The sequence below is a fragment of the Lonchura striata genome, chromosome Z (assembly GCF_046129695.1).
Source record: "Lonchura striata isolate bLonStr1 chromosome Z, bLonStr1.mat, whole genome shotgun sequence".
Lineage (NCBI taxonomy): Eukaryota > Metazoa > Chordata > Aves > Passeriformes > Estrildidae > Lonchura > Lonchura striata.
In genome coordinates this window covers 55,386,064-55,408,127 of record NC_134642.1, presented here as the reverse complement: position 1 = coordinate 55,408,127, position 22,064 = coordinate 55,386,064, and the positions used below count along the sequence as shown (strand labels likewise).

At 38.6% G+C, this 22,064-nt stretch overlaps 1 protein-coding gene and 1 long non-coding RNA gene across 2 annotated transcripts in view; one reads left to right on the top strand and one right to left on the bottom strand.

Moving 5' to 3' along the window:
* Positions 1–5,142: 5,142 nt before the first annotated feature.
* On the bottom strand, positions 5,143–13,355 carry LOC110479139 (uncharacterized). Its single transcript, XR_002466869.2, has 2 exons — positions 13,241–13,355; positions 5,143–5,755 (listed from the first exon to the last, which is right to left on the bottom strand). It is a non-coding gene; the product is annotated as an uncharacterized LOC110479139 (long non-coding RNA).
* A 304-nt stretch (positions 13,356–13,659) lies between these two features.
* Positions 13,660–22,064, top strand: part of SRFBP1 (serum response factor binding protein 1) — a 70,295-nt gene continuing 61,890 nt past the window's right edge. Inside the window, exon 1 of the mRNA XM_021546254.2 lies at positions 13,660–13,827. Within this exon, the coding sequence (XP_021401929.2) occupies positions 13,798–13,827 (30 nt within the window). The 5' untranslated portion in view covers positions 13,660–13,797. The remainder of the gene's footprint in view (positions 13,828–22,064) is intronic.

Here is a 22,064-nt window from a genome sequence, read left to right as displayed (position 1 = left end):
AGGCTGAGGACGTCCGAGTTTCCATCTCAAGGATGCAGGAGATGATTCACCACATCCAGAAGGAGTCCGCCGGATGGCTGGACTCCCTCTTTGAAGGATGGGGCCTCGCTGGGTGGATCCGTTCCCTGATTCAAACAGGCATCGTGCTGCTGCTAGGGCTCATCGCTTTCGCCGTAGGCTTCAGCTGAAGGCCCTCAACAACAACATCAACATCAATCGCGCCGCAGTAGCCGACCCTGGTGAGCTCCAGCCACTCAACATCAGTGAGCAGCAGAAAGAAGAACAGAACGATGTCTGGTTTGACGAAAATGCTAAAGACTCTGACTCCCCAGTTTAAAGACTTATGTTTTACCTCCCTCTCTTTCTTTTCTTTTTAAACACAAAAGGGGGAGATGTGGTGGTGCGTTTTTATTTATTTTATGTACGGTTTTATGATTTTGTATTTCCCCAGTGGTTTGTCCCTGTTTCCCCCCTATTTGCTATGTTGGTACATCCTTTTGTTCTGTTTTCCCGCCTGGCCCTCTTTTCCCGCCTTGCCAGCACCTGTCAATCCATCCTAAGAGTGCTGAGTCATTCCCCTATCCCCTCCCAGGTACCTTGTCCGTCACCCGGTGTTCCTTCCCCTCTGTCCAGAAACTTCTCCACAGGGCACCGAGTGATTGGACGAGGGCCTGGGACCACTCCCAGGTCCCCTTCCCATTGGACCAGGCGGAATCACCCCACCGCGGAGCCACTCCCTTCCCCATCTCCCATTGGCTTTCCCTCCCGGATTTCCACTCCCATTCCCCTCCCAAACTCCATAAATGTCTGTGTCAAACCCCACTCGGGGTTCCAGCTTGGGGGGGGGTTCCAGTTTGAGTGTTCCCGTTCACCTGTGTCTCTTCTTTGCGTTGGCCACGTTGGCCCTGGATTAAAGAAGACTTTATCCCAAGCTGGTTCCGGCTTTTCTTTGCCGCCAGAGGGTCGCTAGCGTGATTCAGGACCCACGGGGACACCTCTCAAACCCCGACAGGGTGCAGCGAGAGGTGCCTCATTGCCCGTCCTCACCCCAGGTGCCGAGCTAGCCGGGGTTGAGCGCAACATCAGAGGGCATTTTGGGGCTGAGGAGCGCGGCACCTTCTAGTGACGCCTTAAGTCTTAGCTCTCATTTTTTTCAAATTCTGTACTGCATTAGTATATAACTCTGAACTACACAGGTTCTCTTCACAATTAATTAGACAACACAATCCATTTCCAGCCTAAAAACCAAGGTCACCGTCTCCTCTTCAAGCCCAAGAAAGTATAAACAACAGCAAATTGAGGGAAGCAAACTAGAACGTTGGGACTTCATAATTGGAAAATTAATTACAATATGCCAATGGACCAAAAATTATAAAAGTGACTTGGTGTCCATCCTGGGTGTAGTCTCAGCCAGGCTCTTGTACTACCCAAGATGTATCTGCTGAAGGCCTTTTAATAAACACCTACTTTATTCCTTTAACACTGCCTAGCCTCTTTTCTAGGTAACCTCTCAAGGTATCACCAGTACCTGAAGGGAACCTCCAAAAAAGATGGAGACATAATTTTTACAGGGATATGCAGCGACAGAAATGGGGAAATGGCTTTAAACTGAGTAGGTTTAGATTAGACTTCAGGAAAAAAAATTTTACTGCAAGAGTGGTGAGGTACTGGAACAGGTTGTCCAGAGAAGTTGTTAATGCCCATCCCTGCGAGTGTTCAAAGCCAGGCTGGATGGGACTTTAAGCTACTTGGTCTAGTTAAAGGTGTCCCTGCCTATGGCAGGGAAGAGTGGAACTAGATCATCTTTAAGGTCTCTTTCAACGAAGCCATTCTATGATTCCGTGTGGAAAGCTGTCATACAACAGCCTGAGCTGAACCAATTATGAGATCTGTGAAAATACTACTAGTTTTCATTAAGCAGTAATAAAATTCAGATTTTCCAGATGGTAAGTCTTGTAACATTACACTTACAGCACTGAGCAAGGAATTTCCTGCACACATAACAGGAGGCTTAATTGCACATGCCTCTTGTTTAGAATCTGTGGTGTGGTAACCCAGACTTCGATCACATTGCTACTTTGATTCACAAGAGCTACTGAAACCTGAACTTCTGAAGCAAGTTCTTATTAAAAGTCCTTCTACCATTTTTTAACTAGTGTTTTTCTCCTGATGTTCATCCAGGAACATATCAGGATCATCCAGGATAAACATATCAGCCCATGCATTACCTTCAGGAGATTCAGGCTGAACAGGAAAAATTTGAAGTAATGGATACCAAATCAAACTTCATTTCTTCTGCTGTGTATTAAGAAAACACCCAGAAATAAGAGATATAGTCTTGAAAAGGTCATCAGGTTAAGTTAAAGGAATTCAAGAATTTTGAGTCCTTTCCCTAGCTGTGTCTCAGGCCTTGAATACCTTGAGATGTTTTTTTCATTTGAACATGATGGTAATAACTACCTAGCAGCTGCAAAAAGTATTTATGGTGCTTTATTCTTCAGTGCTTCATTCTTCAGCACTCTTAGGAACAATGAAGTTTGTCATAAGACAATGAAATACACATTATTCTTTCACATGGAGAAGACTATAAGAACTATGATGTCAGCGTGACCACTCTTCCTTCCTGTTCATGTCTACAAGTATTTAAGTCTGATACCTGGGCCTCTCTTATTTTTAACAATTTTTTGAAGTATCACTTAAGTTCTCTGCTTCTCTGAGCAGAAACCGAGAAGGCCCTACTTGCTATCCACAGCATTTTCTCTATTTTACAGAAGTAACATAGGATTACTGACTACTGAAATCCTTTAGCCTTGTCTGCTATTGTTTTCAAACTATGCAAATGACTTTTAACATACACCTGGCATACCTCTCCACAAGGGAGTATTGTCTTGCTTGCAAGACAGAATTGTGACAACAAGGTCGCAAAGTGTGAAGGTGTATAAATCAATCCACATTTGAAAGTAGGGAGATGTTATCTATGGAACTTACTGAATAACAGCTCAGAATCGAATTATTGCCTGAAAACATAAGTTTCTAGTTAAAACATTTCCAGACTAAGTAATTAATGAGAAAATTATGTCTACAAATTCTTTAAGATCAAAATTTGGAACAACTGGATCCTGTATGTAGGGACTGTGAACAGAGGGGAAGGGAAAGTCTGTGATTCATTGTTTTTTGTATGTTTATAATTGACATGAGAAACTCTTCCATTCAATGTAACTCCTCACAGTGCTTGTAATACAAACCTATCTATGACAGAAATTTTATCTAGTCTTTACAAGTAAGTTCCTCATTCCTTTTAACTAGAATAAACAAAGCTGATGCTAGATCACCAGTTTCTACTGAAATATTTGTCTTCCTGAAGGCTGTTGGATATAAATTTTAAAAAATGTTACTAGAGCTAGTCCAGTTCCACATATTTAGTGAATAAGCAGTTGCTTAACTAATATTAATATTAAAGCTCATTGTGAATTTTCCACAGGAAAACTGTTTTCCTTATGTAAAGTCAAAATCAAATATTTCATTGTGAGTCTATCTGACTCATGTACCTTATAATGCACCAAAAGAAAACGTCCTTTGGACACAAAAAAAGTTAAGTATAATTTCCCAGGCCCTATACTGCATTAAGGAAATTATATGTCAGGCATCCATTTCAGCCAAGGCTTCTCCAAATACCATGTCCCACAATCCAATGTGAACTTCTCTCTCTTTGACCGCTACATGATTGAAAAATTTGAATTCATCATAGAAGGAACTGGAAAGCAGGGAAAAATCATACAACACAGTCTTTTCTTCCCTGATCAACTACTTGAATGCTGAAATGCCATCATACACTAACACCACAACAACAACAAAAAAATTACAAAAAAAAAAACACACACAAAAAAAAAAAAAAAAAAAAACAACAAACAAACCAAAACCCAACAGCTAAACCATATTTTAGCCTCTGCCAATCTCCCTTTATCATACTTTGTGCATAGCATTTTACCTCCTAGCAGGTTTCACTTTCAGTGTTGAACCATACTACAAATGCACCAACTTTCTAAGTGCATTTCTAGTGACAAAGATATTCATGTCAGAGTCCCTTTTTACTGCGTCCCATGAGTCATTGCCAATGTGCTCTAGACAAATTTCAGTTTCTCAGAATTCTAAGAAAACTTTTCCATCTTTTATAAAAATATCCTATACAATTATATTCTCACACCCCATTTATATGTAAATGAATTTTCTGAAAATACTTGTCTACTTTAAAAGAAAAAAATTAAAATCCAAATAGATGTCGATTTCACTAAATCTCCTTAATGTGTTCTTAAAATGTCTCCACTGGACACTTGTTAAAAGTGGGATTTGGGTGTGAATTTTTGTCCAGTGAAACCTGGCCCAACTCAAGCAGAGTGCCATGTTGTGACAGCTTGTGGTGGTGTATCCCCTGTCCTGCTTAGGCCAAACTATGATCTCAGAAATGCTCATTAGGCCTTGGCCTTGAAGAACAGCACCTGGGCTCATCTTTTCTTGAGCTTATCAGAAAAACTGTTCCCAGGAACTAGCGCTGTCCAACAAGCTGTTGGTTTGCAACAAACAATATTGGAAATTTTTTTTTCATGTCTGAAGAACTGCCCAAGGGAAATAACACTTTTTGAAGAAAATTACCTACCCGAACTGCAGCCAGGATGAGAAATCATGACCAAAGCTAACTCTGTTTTAACCCTATAACCATATTCCAAAGTGAGACCCTTGGAGTTATCCTGGACTGCAGCAGCTGTGACCAGCTCTTCCCTCTGAGCAGGGCTTCTCAGAGCCAGCAAAGTCTCCAGCCAACTGTACTCAAAAGATTGCTGAACAACAGTGATGGTGATACACACCCTCCTCCAGACTCAATCCTTTGACCACTGAGAAGATGTAAAGATATCTGATGCAAGTACTTCACTGAAATGGAAGGGAATTTTTTCAGAGGTACATATCTTACTTGCACTCCTTGACATCTGTGCGCATGCTAATGTGAATATGCCATAGCAAATGTACTGGGAATGTTGCTCTTCTGGATTCTTAAGTATTTTAGATTTATAATTAAGTTAGGCCTGTGAGGTACTGTCGGGCTATCATAAGTTCTGTATGAATTGTTCAATTGTTTAACTTGTTAAGTTATAGACTAACTACTGTTAAGTTTATTTTTAAACCTTTAAACCAAAAATTTCATAGGCTTCATTTTGCAAGTGGGTCTACTCTGAATCTTGTGAGTCAACATTAGGGCCTTCTTTATTCCTTTTGATCTTTATCCTTTCCAAGCATTTATTTTCCTCCCCCTCCTCCCCTCTCAGCCCCCAAGCCTTGTCACAGGTAATTTTGGTTCCAGATAGAATGGGTTTAGATTTTTGTATGGTTTTTCTCTGCGTGTTTTAACTATATAGGAAGTAGCAGGGTGAACCTGAGCAATGAACTTTGTAATGCTTTTGCTTTCACACCAACCCTGCTTTTGCAGTGCCTTTGCCAATAATTCTTCATGCAACCTTAAAATACACATTCACAACACAAGTCTCTGGAATATCTTTGCTCTTCACAGTAAGTGCTCTCGGAAGGACTGCTGCCTACTGAATCATGGTAAATTATTTTCCTTTGAAGGATGACTTCATCCAGATCAATAGACTGGTAGATCTATTTGCAGACCACAATTTCTAAAACATCTTCTGGAACTTGGAGTCATGTATCAGTCTTTCTTACTTCTTTTCTTCTGCCATATAGTTGGCAAGAGTTTTTCCTGCAAGAAAAAAAATGTAGAATAAGAGAGAGCACATGTTCTCATGTCTGATGGTGTAAAAAGAAAATATTGCAGAACACTGCTGCCTGACCAGAGTTTCAAGGGACCAGAAACTTCCTTTTTCTTTCTTTTTCATTTTGGCAGCTCTGTTTCACAGTGAGGCCAAGACAGGGCAGGAAAATAAAGGAGTACAGAAAGTTCAAACGAGAAACAGATGTTGGGAACAAATGTTGAAACAATACTCAATGCCCCAGCAGCTATTTGCTTCAGCACCCTGAACACCTCAGGAATATAGGAATATATAGGAATTAGGAATATAATGTGAATATAACAACACATATATCAGTACCGTGATGGAGACTAATAACACCTCAGCTTTTAGAAATAACCTCATTAAGAAAAAAAGTATCTGAAAACAGCATTTAATATTTAAAAACTATTTTAAACTAATTAATTTATGATTTACTTTAACTGAATTCGAACCTAACAATACAGAGCTTGATAATATCATTTTTTAAATATTAGACAACAAATTACTCTGAAATTAAATTCAAAGGCAAAAACACTATTGAATTGAGAGTTAATGGAATGCTAATTTTCCAACAGCTCTGGGGGGACCTTCTGTGAATATCATGGGGTTAGTACCTGTAGAGTAAGTATAATACCATTACATAAGTTAACAACTGAATAAACATATATCTTATCTTGGTTGAGCTGTATCTGATTATATATCTAACTGCTTCATATACTTCATATAAGGTTCACATATTTCTTATATTGGCTAAGCTGATTAAAGTCTGTATCCCACTACCTCAAATATTGTAATCTGGAGTTTTGACACCTTTTATGCAGTACTGATGAGGTCTTTGAAGAACACTACCCTCTAACTTCCGTTGAAGAAATCTGATGCTGCAATTTTGCATTCAGCTACTGCCACAAACCATACTGGCAACAGCCATTATGGATGACGGAGCTCTCCTACAGAGAGCTCCTGCAATACCCATCCTGGTATCAAGCAATTAAGAATGAATGAACAATTATATTATTGTTAGTACAACTTATTTCCTGTTTTGTTGAGAATTAGAGATTACAGACATGAGCTGACCTTTGTGTCTAAAATTGAGTAAGAGAGGCTCTAGATAGGATTTATTTTAAATAATTTGAAAAATCATATTCTGAACTGCAATTTATTTTTACTTATAAGAAGGTGAATAATAGAGTAACCTTTAAGCAAGTCTTGGTGAATTCCTTAATTAAAAGGAAAGCATGATTCTACCAACATACAAAGATCCAAAGTATTCTGTAAGAAAGCTGTTTTGCCACTAAGTCCCTTGCTGGTCATAAAAATTTTGAAATATATCCTTAAAGTCAAGATTATAACTAAGCATTACATTGTAAGCATATATGCAGTTTATACCTGTGCATGTTATATAATATATATCCTAAAAAAATCAGAGCCTAAATTTTGTGGCAACAGATTTTTATAACAGATGTAATACTAGAGAGTATTTCCTTTTAACTGAAGTAAAATCTCCTGGCTAGTTTCTTGTAACTTTCAGTAATATCAAGAATCTTGTGATGGAATTTAAATATCAAAAAATAGTCATATTTTTATGATTTAATAGATAATAGATAATAGATTTTTAACATACTTATCTGGGTCTCATACATTAAACAGAGTTAAAACAGAAAAAACTCCATGGCAGCAAAATCAGCTAATGATACACATGTGCTAAGAGCTTTGTAATTGTGAAAAAGGTCTCTCTCTCAACCTGAACATCTCTGCACATTGCCCCTGCTGTCAAGTAGACAAAAAAACATTACCATTAACCAATGTGAACTTTCATAAAAAACAGTGTGAACTTTTAGAAAGCTGTCCCTTTTAGCAGTGAAAATTTTAGTAACTTTAATAAATAAATTTTAATAACTCCAACAGTAGTCTTTTATCTTTCTCATATATCACAACTATTAGTATCAACACTGAACCATGATTCTCATTAATCACCACTTAACAGTATTGTGGAAATATGCAATTTTCAAAGTAGTACTCTTTACACTTTAATAATTTGATTTACCAAACTAAAGCTTTGTTTTAGAAGTGAGGAAGCTTCACACATCACCTCCTGATCTGTGAAGTTTGATGAGTTCCTTGGACAGGACTCCTGAGGGAGGAATCCTACCTGAATACTGCTCAGCTTTAAACTTGACTCCTAGGTCAGTACCAAAAGGAAAAGAAAATAGAGAGCAATCTTGATCAGTCAGGTGCCCACTGCTATACACCCTGAGACTTTACCTCCCCAGCTGCTTTTGTCCATTTACTTGATGAAACATGGCACATGACTCAAAGGTTTTTAATTACTGTAGGGAGCACTCAAGAATCACCTTGTTGTGTCTGGAGTACATCATATCTGCTTATGCTTTCAGACTTAGGTAGACTAACAGTTTCTCCATATTTCTGAGCTTTTCATCACACCTACAATGACACCCATGCTAAGATTCATCCTATCTAACTAATTGTTAATTGAGGCCCGTAGGTCAAGAATCTTGTCATCCTAGACTTCTGTTATCCTCAGCAACTAAATCTTAGATAAGGCAAATAAAATTATTCTATGGATGTGAAATTCTCTTCCATTTTAGCCAAAAAGTTTCTCCTCTACTTGTCTGTTCATATCTCTCAATTTGTAGTAATGATGCCATACTACTCCCAATGCCACTCACTAAAAATTTCATACTAAAACTTACCTTTTTCTTGCCCACTCATTCTCTGCAGCTTTTTCTTTGCCATACAGGCAGTAGATAGTCCCATTAATCCTATTAGTCACTCCAGTACTATCCCACAGACCCCTTCCCCATCCATTTCTAAGCTCCATCATCCAAACTCCTTTTCAGGGACTTGGTACAAGGACTCATCCTACAGCTCTAATTGTAGACATCATGAATGTGCGCTCCCTGTGCATCTTTTACTGTGAATTCAAACAACTTCTCTCTGTGAATGAGTCAGACCACTTCATTCTCATCTTTTCCAGTACATATCTTGTTTGAGCACCATGACAAAGACCCACCATCCACCTTTTGCTCATGGTATCTCTTCACAGTGCTTCTGCAATTTCTTTTCAAGTGTTCCTCCTGCAAGGGATCAGAGAGAGTTTGGTCTTTTGTCTTTTTCTCCCCCTGAATCTTGTCTTTGAGTAGTCTTTTCTGTTATCCTAAGATCAGCAGTTATCTCTGGACTGAAACACAGAGTTGCTTTTTTCTACTCCAAACTCATTAACCAGGTTGTAATGTTTTCTGGATATGGAATGTTCTGAGTTACCCATGACACATTCATGGGAATTTTTTTTTAATTTATAATAATACTTAAGGAATCTAGCAGACATTAGAATCCCATTTTTTACTTAACACTTTACCTGTGTGTAATAAGAGTAAATTTTGGCCTCACAGAAAAAGCAACTGAAACAGTCAGCTGAACTACTGTAACTGTACTTTAAAAAAGAAAAATGTATGATATAAGAATTATTAAATAATGTATTTATGATGGATTGTAGAAGAAAACAATGTGCTTTACACATTTAAACTTACTATCCCAGGTGGAAGTTCACCATAAAATCTTCTTTTTAAACTCTGGTTTTATACACATTAAAATAATCATTAAATTCAGATTTTTTTTTTTAATTTAAATTCTCAAAGTGTTACTGAATGTTGAATGGATTCTAAGCAGGAAGGAATTTCAATGTTAATTCTGCTTTCTTTGTAACAGAGGGATATGATCATTTATGATGTAAATATAGCAAGTTTCCCAAAAGTGTGTGTTCTAATGTGTACATAACGACAGCAACACATGAAGACTGATGTCTTCTGTGTGTATGAAGACTCAAGAGCGAAGAAAGTAGTAAGAAAAACATCTGCAACATTAAGAACAAATTTTTCTATTCTATCTTAGAAGTCAAAACAACTAATTTCATAGAACCTGTTTACAAAGGATAAAGGAATTTTTTATTTTACTGTATATTTTTAAAATAAATTTCTATGTTGTAGAAGAAGCTGGTATCATTTTCCCTTTATTTCCCTACACATGATCAGCAGTGGGGGCTACCGTTTTGGGAGGGGGCAGTACCCCACCCCTTGGGGAGTCTCCTTGCTCCCATGGGGCTCCTGAGATTTAGCAATTTTGTGTTAAGTGATTATTTATTAGTTTGGGGGGTTTTTTGCCTGTTGCTGTTTTGACTGTTAGTAATCGCTGTTTTTAACTTATATCTACTAATATTTGTTCCTTATAGGTGGAAAAGGATTGGCTGAAATTAGGGAGAGGAAACTCATCTTAATAAGCATTCACATCTTTAAATTGTAATGACAAAAAGAAAGGGAGGAAGCCCAGAACAGACATCTTGGTATCAGTAAAAAGAAACTCCTCTGGCAAAAGTCAAAGCATAAGCTATAGAAAACACCAAGTTGCAGAAAACCTTCTGGTTTTGTTGTCCTCAGTCCCTAGTTAACATTATTAGCACTTCTTTCTATGAAACTTCTTAAAGTTTAAATTTGATTCACAAATCATAGAAAATTAATTGAAATTTCTAAAACTTACTTATTGTCATTTTCAACACAAAACAAACTTCATATATATTTCATTACATCTGTACTGAACATACAAATGCAAGTGTCTGCAATAAACACATATTTCAGTAAGTATTTCAAAAATATAACTTTTATGCATGCCTTCTGGGATCAAGGCCAGTTGTAGCTACAAGATGGTCTACACAGCTGCTACCACATCACATGGACCTGGAGATAAAGGGAGAGAAATAGGACCCAGCTATAACCCCCTCTTTCTTTAAATAGTTTTTCATTTCAACTCCCCTGTATTGTTCTGCAACATCTTATGTTCTACAAATAGAAGTATAGAATTGTAGAATACCCTGAGTTGGAAGGGACCCATCAGAATCACTCCTGGCCTTGCACAGGACACCCCAAGAATCACCTCACATACTTTAGAGTATTGGCCAAACACTTCTTGATCTATGTCAGGCTTGGTGCTGTGACCACTTTCCTGTGGAGCCTGTTCAGGCTCTGGGTGAAAAACCCTTTTCTAATGTCCAACCTAAACCTCCCCTGACACAACTTCAGGCCATTCCCTTGGGTCCTGTCACTGTCACCACAGAGAAGAGATCAGTGCCTGCCCCTCCTCTTCCCTTATAAGAAAGTTGTAACTACAGTGATGTCTCCCCTTAGTCTCCTCCTCTCCAGGCTGAAAAGACCAAGTGACTTCAGCTGCTCCATGCATGGCTTCCCCTCAAGGCCCTTCATCATTTTCATAGCTCATAAATATATGCTGCCAGCAACGTGCAAACACAGACAGTTGTTCATAAAGGAGAGAAAATGGTTCAGACAAATGCATTCCAATACTGTGAATACATGCCAAAATACTGGAGTGAAATACTGACACCACAGGAAGAAATCTCAGAACAAAGCAGCAAAATACAGAAGTGTTGTATGAGGCAATGCCTCAAAGCATCCTGACTGTGACAAACTGACAAGAAAATCTTGACTTCAAATGCATTTAAGTCAATAAATAGTATGACAAAGGGCTGACAAGGAAGCTATGAGGCACAAAGATTCTTAACTCTGGACAACCACTGAAGTTTAAAAAGGAAGAAAGAAATAAAGCCCTTATTTTCAGCAACAACTAAATGAGAAGAAAACAACATTGTGGGATGAAGAAGGCACATTACTATGTCATCGGGGCCAGAAGTATGTGATCAGGGCCTACAAGAAAATTTCAAAGCAAGTTATTTCAGTGTTCAGAGGAAAAAGAAAGGAAACTTGAAGTTATGACCCCATAGGCTACACAGATGGAACAACTCTAACTGATACGAGGCCAGGCTGGCACTGGTTGGGTTCACAGAACCACAGCTGGCTCCCTGCTCCTGGTTTGTCTTTCTCTTTGCAAAGGTGCACAATGGAACCTAAGACTGGCATATGCAGGGATTAGTTTTGCATGAAGTATCAAGACAAAAGGAAGGAGCTCTTTATTTTCCTTGGAAGAGCTTTCCTTCTGGATTTTTTTGCATCAAATTTTACATTAACTGCAAACAAAGAGACCCTAGCTGTGAGATTTTATCCAGTAATTCTTAAACATATATTGACAGCATTGTGTTTATCACATCCCATACTAATCTATACTCAGATACAGTCAAATTCAGCTCCTTCTTGCATAGATCACTGTAGCTGCCTGACATTGGTGGTACTACAAAGAAAAGTTTACTTGATGATGGTTGGCTGACCTTTGTTAAACTGCATATAACTGTCCAAGTCACAACTTTCATGAAGCACCAGCTGTCATAAACACCCCTCATCTGCAGTGTAACTCAAGCATTCTCAGCAAACATGCTTTAAATGAAATTCAGCTCCTGTTGGAATAAAATTCCTTTACTACAAGATGAAGGGATGAGTTCAAAGTATTTTCAGATATTTACTGATCCAGATGACACCTAGACTGCACCGCCTTCAAAAACATCCTAAATAGAACTTAAAAGTAAAACTTTGAAAGGACTAGCTTGGACTAACCTCACTTGTATGTAAGGCTTAATAAAAAGCACAGTCAAGGGTGATTTTGTTGCAGTTCACTCACATGAGATGCCTAAGTACCATTTAGAAAGCAAACATTAAAATATAACAAGATCCAAAGCCTAGGTCCTGCAGATAAAATGTATTACAGAGACAACTGGCAACAGTTTTATTTGTCTAAATAGTCAGACCTCAAAGCAGAATTCTAGGCGCAACAGTGCCATCCAGGGGCCAGCCAATTGCTGGTAAATTGCTGGGGGTTTCAGTTTGGGTTTTTGCTTTTGGTTTTTTATTACCTCCGTTCTTTTGAATACTGCAGCAGATAAACAGGAATGAAAAAAAAAAAAAATCACACTGATTCATTCTCTACACGTATTAAACTTTGCTTACATTTAAGCACGGGTTTTGCAAAAGTTTCAACAGAAGAATATTTGTAGCAATTTAAACCAAGAAATCCTTCTAGCACAAGGAACTGGCAATGATGAGGACAAATCTGATGAAACTTCGCCAAAATTTTCAGACTGAGGCATCACTCAGTCCAAAGCACATGCTCAGCCACACTTCACCACGGCTATTTAAAATTTATTATGTACATAAAAATTGAGACAACCAAAGCTTCAGGACGTATAGCTCCTACACAAATCTTCCTTCTGCACAAATGGAAAACTCAATCTAACAATTGTAAAGCGTTTCGAAAATGGAGGCTGTTTTGTCAGAGTGAGGATAGGGCAAAGTCTAGAGCTACGGCAGCAGTCACAGTTTACTCCTGCAACACGTTCCACTCAGTAGCAACAAGGCGGGAAAAGCAAAAATCCCAAAATATTTCTATCATGAAATAGTCGTGGGGGCAGAGGCTACTTCAGTTTAAGGATTCGCAAGCCTACATCCGTATCCCGCATTTAGCCGGCCGGCCACGCCACTTACACCGCCACCAGGTTTCACCCTTAGGAACGGCCCAGGCGCCCCGGCAGCCCGGGCGCGGATCCGGCCCCGGCCCACGCCGCTCATCTCGCGCAGGCACCGGGAAAAGGCCAATCAAAGCTCGTGAACCCCAGTTTGAACAGGGGCGGGGCGGGAAAAGCCCAATCAAAGCTCGTGAACCCCAGTTTGAACGGGGGCGGGGCGGGGAAAAGGCCAATCAAAGCTCTTGAACCCCAGTTTGAAGGAGGGCGGGGCGGGGAAAAGGCCAATCAAAGCTCTTGAACCCCAGTTTGAACGGGGGCGGGGCGGGGAAAAGGCCAATCAAAGCTCTTGAACCCCAGTTTGAACGGGGGCGGGGCGGGGAAAAGGCCAATCGAAGCTCGTGAACCCCAGTTTGAAGGAGGGCGGGGCGGGGAAAAGGCCAATCGAAGCTCTTGAACCCCCGTTTGAGCGGAGGCTCCGGGGCGGACCCAGCCCGGCCCCTCGGCGCCTGCGCGCGGTTTCGGTTCGTGCGGCGGCGTGCGGAGCGCTCGGAGTGGCCTGCAGGGTTCCGTGGGGCCATGGCTCCCGTGCTGAACCTCAACAACGAGGTGAGACACCCGCGGGCCGGGGGGATCCTGGGCTCGGCAGGGCCGGGGCGGCGGTCAGCCGCGGCGGTCGCCCTGCGAGCGAGCCGGCTCGGGGGCTCTCCCCGCAGCCGGCGTGGCTGCCTGTGAGCCGTAGGGAAGGCCGCAGGTGACTGACGCCGTCTCCCGGCGTGGGAAAGCGCATCCTGTCGTGCTGGAGCTCAGCCGTGATGAAAACAAATATCTATCGGACGAAGTGAAGCTGCTTGTATGGGGGTGCCACGCGATTTCGACACGGGTGCCTCGGTGCGGCGTCCTGTTTCTGAGTGTCGTTTCATCATGCCTGTCTTGCTCTGTTTGTGTTCACACTGGAGTTTTGCAGGTGATCTAGCGGACCCACCAAAGCCCAGGCTACCTGTCTCCTGGATGGCAAAGACATTGCCTTGTTTTCTTGGACATGGAGGAACTGAAAATGAAAAATTAATAGGTTATGGCTAATTCTTCCTCTTCTGTAAGAAGTTTGGTGTTTCGTATTTATTTCAGTATATGTTTTTCTTTTTTTATAGTGTGAATTCCGTTGCGTCTGTTTCACTTGTGATGGGTTTTGGTAACATATTTGCAAATCATTGCGCACAGTAAGCCTGACACAACTAAAGTAACCTCATTTTAGGTGTTGTGCCAACAGTTTGGAATAGCTGGCACTTCTGCTGAGCGTGTGTGATATGAGCATCTGAACTTAGCACTATGCACTTCCAGAATTCCTACATAACTAACAGCTTGATTGCAGTTTTCAGCAGAACAAAAATTACTTTTTGGCATATGGTTACTTGAGAGGGGTTAATTTGCAAGTTGATTTCAATAATTTAGTAAAGTGTAGCCTCTTCATCAGGAAAAATGTTTGATAGTACATAAAATCAAGGTATTTACTCAGTAGTTTTTGGTTCTTGCTGTTAACAAGTGTAAGGTCAGAAATGAGTGATTTGATATTAAAACATACCTGTCAATCACCAAGGAAAGAAGAGAGTATTTCATTCGTTGTGATAGCGTGGATTTCTTGTGATTGACTCATGTTTGGGTAATGTTTTGTAGTCTTTCACCACAAAAATGCTAATACAACAAGGGATGAAAATAGAAGTGTTCATTGACTGGGGAGCTCTTCAGAATAAGAATACAGTAAGTTTCTGCACAAAACATCAGTAAGTACGCTGGGAATGTAATTTCATCTTACACTTCACACATAACTTTCTCCTGAGAGGAAACTGAAAGTTCTGGAAGAGGTAGATTGTACCAGTTTCTACAGAAAGTAGACACTCTGTAAGGTCCATCTGAGATATAAGGTAGGACAGAGACTGAAATCCTGGATGCCATCTCTTCAAGAGAGACAGAAGGTCAGTCTGGTTTAGAGTAGGATGAGACATAGTGTGAGTTGATTAAAAAATGTTTTCCACTTCTATGCATATGTCCTTTTTTAAGTGTCAGAGCTATATTAATTACTGTGGTGTTTAGTTATAAAATGTAAAACAAATTATTTACCAATACCTGGATATTTTATATCTCTTTAACAGGTACCTCTGTGTATTTGTTACAGAGATGCCTTTGCAAGAATACATTTTAAAAATAAAAAGCATATCTTCCTCTAATAAGAGATGAAATGGAGGAATTTTATTAGGACCATGTTTAAAGGAATAACTTTTGAAAATGCAGTCTATTCTATTCTTTCAACTCAAACCATTCTGTGAAATTCTGTGACATATATTTCAGGTTTTAATTCTAGAAAAGAATTAAAGCTTTTAATTAACATAAAATACCAGGTCCTGCTAAATGGTGGGATCTTAAGGAATTCTAGGATGATAGATTTCAAAATTTTTTTTTACCAACTCACATTTTGTTTATGGGAAGAACAGATATTCTTGAGACCAGTATTTCTCAGTAGTATAAACTGGCACTTATCCTAATGTTAATTGACCTTTATTTTAATTACTTACTGGTTTATGTTTGATATTAGTAGCTAACCAATAGTTGTGTCAAAAAGCTTACTTCTGCAGTGTCTTCTATACGAGGTGTATGTGTGCTTTGAAACTAAAAGACATTTAATTGTATGATGATTTAATGATGATGATTAAGAAAATGTTCTGGGGAAGTGAGACTAATAGTGGACTGTGACACTGGTGTCCTTTCTGAGAGCTTCTGAACTCATTGGCTAATTTGAGAGAAATTGGAAAGGAATTGACACCTCAAAAGTTGTTGGGCTTTGGGGTTTTTAGATTATAATTTGTTTAAAGAATAATACCTCCATGGACCAATAGTCTCCCTACTGTTCTGATCTATGGGGAGCAATGAATGAAAATGTTGTACTGCTTAGGTAATTAAATTAATGAGAGATTTAAGGTAGCTGTACAATGTTAAGGATGCAGGGTGAAAAGAGAAAATTGCAATTATTGTGATGAGGTGAAATAAGACAGAAAATAATAAGAAACCAGTCATATTCACAAAAATTAGTTTAGACATTTCATTATTTTTTCTTTTAATGAAAAGTTGTTTGTAGCAGTGTTAGTGCTTCAAAATGTCATGCTTTTTCCATGTTAAGAAGTAGAACTTGTGCCAAAAGTGTATAAATATTTTCTTTGGTTTTCTCTAACTTAATGTATACCCAGATAATAGCAAACAAAGTAAGGTTTTGGCAGAACCCACAGTCAGCAAGGTCCAGTAATTTTAGGAAGCCATCTTGCTGCTGGTAAACAGCATGGTACAGTTTCAGTGTGACTGCATGACTGAAGAATTGAGATTGAAAAGAGTTAAGAAACACAAGTTTTTTGTAATGAGGGCATCATATTACTGTATGGGGTTGCTGCTTTTTGATTACTATCCAAAGAAAAATTGAGTGGGGGAAGCAGGGAGGGTGGGTGTAAAGGATGATGGAACAAAGTGAAACAGTGAAGACTAGAGTTTTTGGGAAAGAAGAAAATGCAGTATTTCTTACCATCTACTGCTCATTCAGTTCACTGAAACAAAGGAAAGCATAAGTTGTAGAATGAAAATTTCAGTTTTGCAATTCCATATTCACTGCATATAGTCTTACTTTTGAAAGGTTTATCTGTATTAAGCCTAATTGTATTCTCCAGTTGTGGTTACTCTTACAAGCATGCAGGCTGAAGGAGTCATTTTAAAACCTGTTGCTGTTTTGAATGTGTTTCCAATGTTAAAAATCTTTCTGAGAAATTTTAGGTGTCTTGCCACAGAATAGCTTCCAAAGTTAAACTTTTCTGGAAACATTTGCTAGATGGCAGCACATAATCATCAACTACCATGTATAAGGCCAAGTTTAAAGGGAGATAGCTCATATTAAATGTGAAAATTCTCCTTGTTGATCAGTACACAATAGAATGAAACAGAAGCTGTTGAATGTGAGCCCTACAGGTTTCTAGGGTTTTCTTAATAACCTATGCTTCTTAAATTATGTTGTTCTGCTTTTACAGTCCTAATTTGCTATCAGTATTGAATTACTGCAATAAATTTAGTTCTTTCTACCCTCTTTTTTTTTTTTTAATGGTATTCTCTTTGCAGCTACTTCAAGGAGCTGTGCTGCAGAAGGCTAATGAAGCTAATGCAAATTAAGTGTGTATACAGTGTTTTAAAAACAAGTATTCTAATATGTACCTCCATGAGTGCTGTAATAGCTAAAGTTGAATATTAGTAAGGCATCATATTATATAAAGCAAATTCTTAGAGTTGAGAGTCATTTCTACCTGTGGGAAATGCAAATCAAATTTTCCATACTTGGTTGGATATCAAAACTCTGCTATCAGGTGAATTTTTGTCTTAAATTTGTAATAATTAATTGCATACAGACAGAATAGTTTTTCTCTGTATTTACAGAACCATAGGTTTTTATATTATAAAAGCTGATGTCTGCATAATGCTTGTCATCTATGATAGAATTGTTCTTTCCTAAAAGGTAGGATCAAGACAGAGCCATACCTTGAGAATGATGTGTGTGCACACACTTTTCAGTCTGCCAAGCAAAGTCCAGAATTAAAATTGTTATGTAGGGAGCTTAGTAATGAAGCTCAAGGTGATAAATTCCATTTATGTTGTTTTGGGTCCCAGCACTTTGTGTTGTGATACTGTGATGGCAACACTCAGCTCTTCTGCTCTTTTGGTTTAGGGCTGACATCCTTTCCTCAGATTTAACTGGGCAGCAGTTTAAGTAATGGCACATTTAGAAAGCAGAATGAACATGTGAATTAAGAATTTAGATTGGTGTATTGCAAAATCAAGTATGAGTAGCATGGCTGACCTTAATTTAGGGAAAAAGACTGACATACAGCCTCTGGAAGTCTGAAACTGCAGTCTTGAGTTTCAGCTGTAGTTTAATAATTGTACAGAACTATATCTGTAATGATTTAATTTTTTATCGCAGTACAAACAGATGTAAATGTATATTTGGAGATACTATATAAAGACATGGGTAGGTGTTGTGTTTGTCCTTAGGTGTTCAGACACAAATAAGACAAAAAACAAAAAGGAAAGAGCTATTTAAATTGGATTTATACATATCTTCATTCACAAATTGAAGACAGTTCAACTGCATCCTTTTATAAGTAAATAATTTCTAGTCACCAAAGTTTCTGTATAGCAGTAAAGAGAATGTGGTCTGAATGAAATATTAGGAAAGACTAGGGAGAGTGAAATTTGAGAGGGTCATTCATTCTTTCTGAAGCTGAATTGATTTCTATAACCAAGAACTGCGTCATGATTTTTTTCACTAAATGTGAAAGATCTGAGTATTTACCCATTACTTACTGTCCTTACTGTATTATATATTTCTTGTTTTTATACAATACATATAACGTGTGTAGAAATACTTTTGAATTGATAATAAAATTAAAATTTTTTGAATGGTTGCCATTTTTGCAAGAAGCATTCTGTACAAAATGAGTATTTATTTGCAGTTACCTGAGATCTTCCATATTTTCAGCCTTCCTCAGCATTATGTATGACTAGTTTGTCACTCAGATATGATATATGTCTCTGGTTTTTGTTGATTTAAGATGATAAATTAGACATATAATTCAAAATCTTATTTATTCATGGTCTGGTTTTTTATTTTACATTTTATTCTGTAGAAATCAAGAGAGTTTTTAACATTGAAGCACCTTCATATAAGGCTTTTTGTGCAGAATTGCTTTGCAGTTTAGACAGATGCAATGTGCCCCTGATGGAGTGTGATTCTTCAGCTGTGGTTTCACAAGCATCTGGACTTGCTGCTTCTGAACCTGGGGCTTCTCACTCGCCCATTCTTGCCACGTGGTCTTGCCTCCTGCTACTGTGATCATAAGAAATTTGTTGCTAGAGTAGTTTTCTGCTACAGATTGTTGATAACAGGGTCTTACAAGCAAGTGGGAGCAGCAGCAATGTGGGACCTGAGATGAATGGGATGGGCACAGAGGTGGAGAGATGGACTGTCTCACCACATCGAGTGAGCTGTTTGGTTGGCTGATAGAGCTGTGCCATAGTTCATCTCACTTATGTGTTTCTCTGTAAGCAGTGGCTTTCTGTGAAATAAATGTAGAATTTAGGGAGTGTATTGAACCAGAAAAACCTACAGTAGGCTGATACATAATGTGCAGTTATGTTGTCTGGCAGGTGTTTTACAGAAGTTACAGAAGTTAAGTAGTGGTCAAGGCAGTAAAGACAAGAGAATTAGAGAGTTCAAGGGGTAAGTCAAAGGAGCCCTTATATTTGTCTAATCTTGATAGCTTTAAATGATGAGTTCATGGGAGACTGGGTAAAAATTAGTTTTAAGGAAGAATCTTAAAATTACAGGTGCCTAGGATGCTCTGTGGTCAGGATTGAAGCTGTGGTTGATACTGGTGCTGCCAAGATCTGTTTATCCCTGACAATTTGTGTTAAATACTTACTTGAACCTGGTCATACAGTCTATTTTATGTCACTAAGTTTGTATTTATTTTTTTGGGAAATGTGACTATGGGGATAAAAAAACTTATCTGTTGCAAAACAAGTTGCAGTCTGGTAAAAAGTAGAGGGAAATATAGTATTTGATTAGTATTTCCAACAGTACTTAAGAAATTAACACTTGTTACTCTCAGGAACTTGTTGAAGTATGATGTTTCAATGGGCTTTCTTTTAAATTGCCTTTTGCTATTGTGGGAAAATTGATGTGAGCATTCAGGTTTTCTGTGTTTTTAGATCCAAGGATCCAAATGGCTTCATGTTGTGATATTTTAAAGTTTATTCCTAAGCCTATTCCTAATGATGAAAAAGATCTCTATATGGAAACGTTCAAAATAACACTGACAGAGTGCTCTAGACATTACTGTGTTTAAGACAGTTCAAAACACTGGGCAGCTGGTCCAGTGCAGTGATCCAGCGCCTCATTGAAATAAAATAGCTACCCCCAAAGATCTATTTTTGTGCTAGCCCCTGGGCTATGTGGTAACTGAGAAATCCCTTAGGGCAGTTTCATATTTGTGTCTGGTCTCTGTATATAAAGGGGAAGTGAGACTTGAGGTGAGGCATCTGACTAGTTACCTGGTATTGGGCTGAGCTGTGAGGTGACTTAACTGCTCATAATTCAAAATACAGGCTTTTCCTTTAAGGCTTGAACCTGTCTGAGAGTGGAAAATATATAGTTTAATGGTTTAGTTGTTATAAAACTTTCTAGTAATTGAGAAAGCTCATGTATAGGTTCCCTCAGTCTGAGGTGATTGATGTGAATCTTAATGACCAGCACAGTGCACCAATCACAGATATTAACAAATACTTTTGCTGGGCTACTGTCTGGCAGAGAAGGTCATTTTATCGAGTGGGGGAGCCTGGTCATGTGTTTCACCAGTGGGAGCATTTCTGTAGGAAAAGTCCTTGACAGTACTCCAAGGGCTGCTTATCCAACAATTAGCGTAAAATACATGAGATCCCTGAAAGGAAAAACTGTAACTCGGAGCTCTTTACTCCTGAGAAAATTATTATTGCTGGTCTATAGACAAGTTCTCTTGCTATTTTCTCTGTGGTTTATGAGCTGTGTTAAATCCAGCACTTACACAGTATGTTGGCCAAGCCATTTTCTTGAAGTAGAAGCATTTACCCTAGACTCCTATACCAGATTTTTCAGTTCTGTTAAGTACCCCAGCATCTAGACTGTTCCTCAGATGGTGAACACCAGTTCTTGTATTCTCCTGAGCTATTTGCCTGGAGGATACAGGTTCGGCTGTATCACAGAGTCTCTACCTCTTGGTCAACTTAAGCTGGCTTGAAGTTCATGTGTGACCACTTCAAAATTACTCTTAAGGTAGAGTGGCTGGAACTTGGATACTTTTGAAAGTATATGTGTCTAGGATGCTTTGTGGATGCTTTGTGGTCAAATTGAAGCTGTGGCTAACTATTGGCACTGCCAAGATCTGTGTGTCCCTGGCTTGCACATGGTCTTAAATACTTCCTTGAAGCTTGTTCTGCATTCTCTTAAATGTCACTAAAGTCAGTCTAAAGTTTTGGAAAGGCATATAAACAAGTTATGAGAACTGAGAAAAGAAAAATTTCTGCACGATTCAAAACTAAATAGCTAATCTTTTCCATCAGTTCATTTCTTAGTATACTGGCAAATCGCTCTGTTTTTTCTGTTTATTACAAGCCTATGCAAAGTTGGAAAGCAAACATGGCTTTTTTTTTTAAACTCTGGAATACTTGGCAGCAGTCATTTTAGCTCTATGGAAATGCATGTAAAAATTCTTGCATTAGTTGTGTTACTAATAAGTAATTGTAGGCACAACAGTTTCTTTAAGAAGTAAAAGAAAGTTGTGCTACATAGGGCTTGATTTCTGCTTAAAACAGTTCAAGTGTTAAATTGCTGACATTCTTTTTACAGACCATGTAAATGTCCTAAGGAAAAAGTCTTTTGAAAGCTTATGAAATTTCCAAACTTATACTCTGTTAGATAAAATTCTGAGGAATTGTGGCTTTTTTTCCCCCCATAGAAACTGTTCCAGCAGCTGTTTCTAAAGTTTCTAGAGTTGCCACATCATCAGTTTTACTAATATTAGCAGCAAATTCTGATCTGCTTGCTCTTCACACAGATTTTTTTCCACAGATTACCGAAGCAATTAACCACAGTTAACAGGGCAGTTTTTTACTTCTGACAGTATTGTATACAGCCATTATTGGACTACCGTATTTGAGGACAGGAATGAAAACTTTTTCTTAGTTCAAGTGGTTTATATAAAGTGTGTGTGCTAGGCCACGTAGCC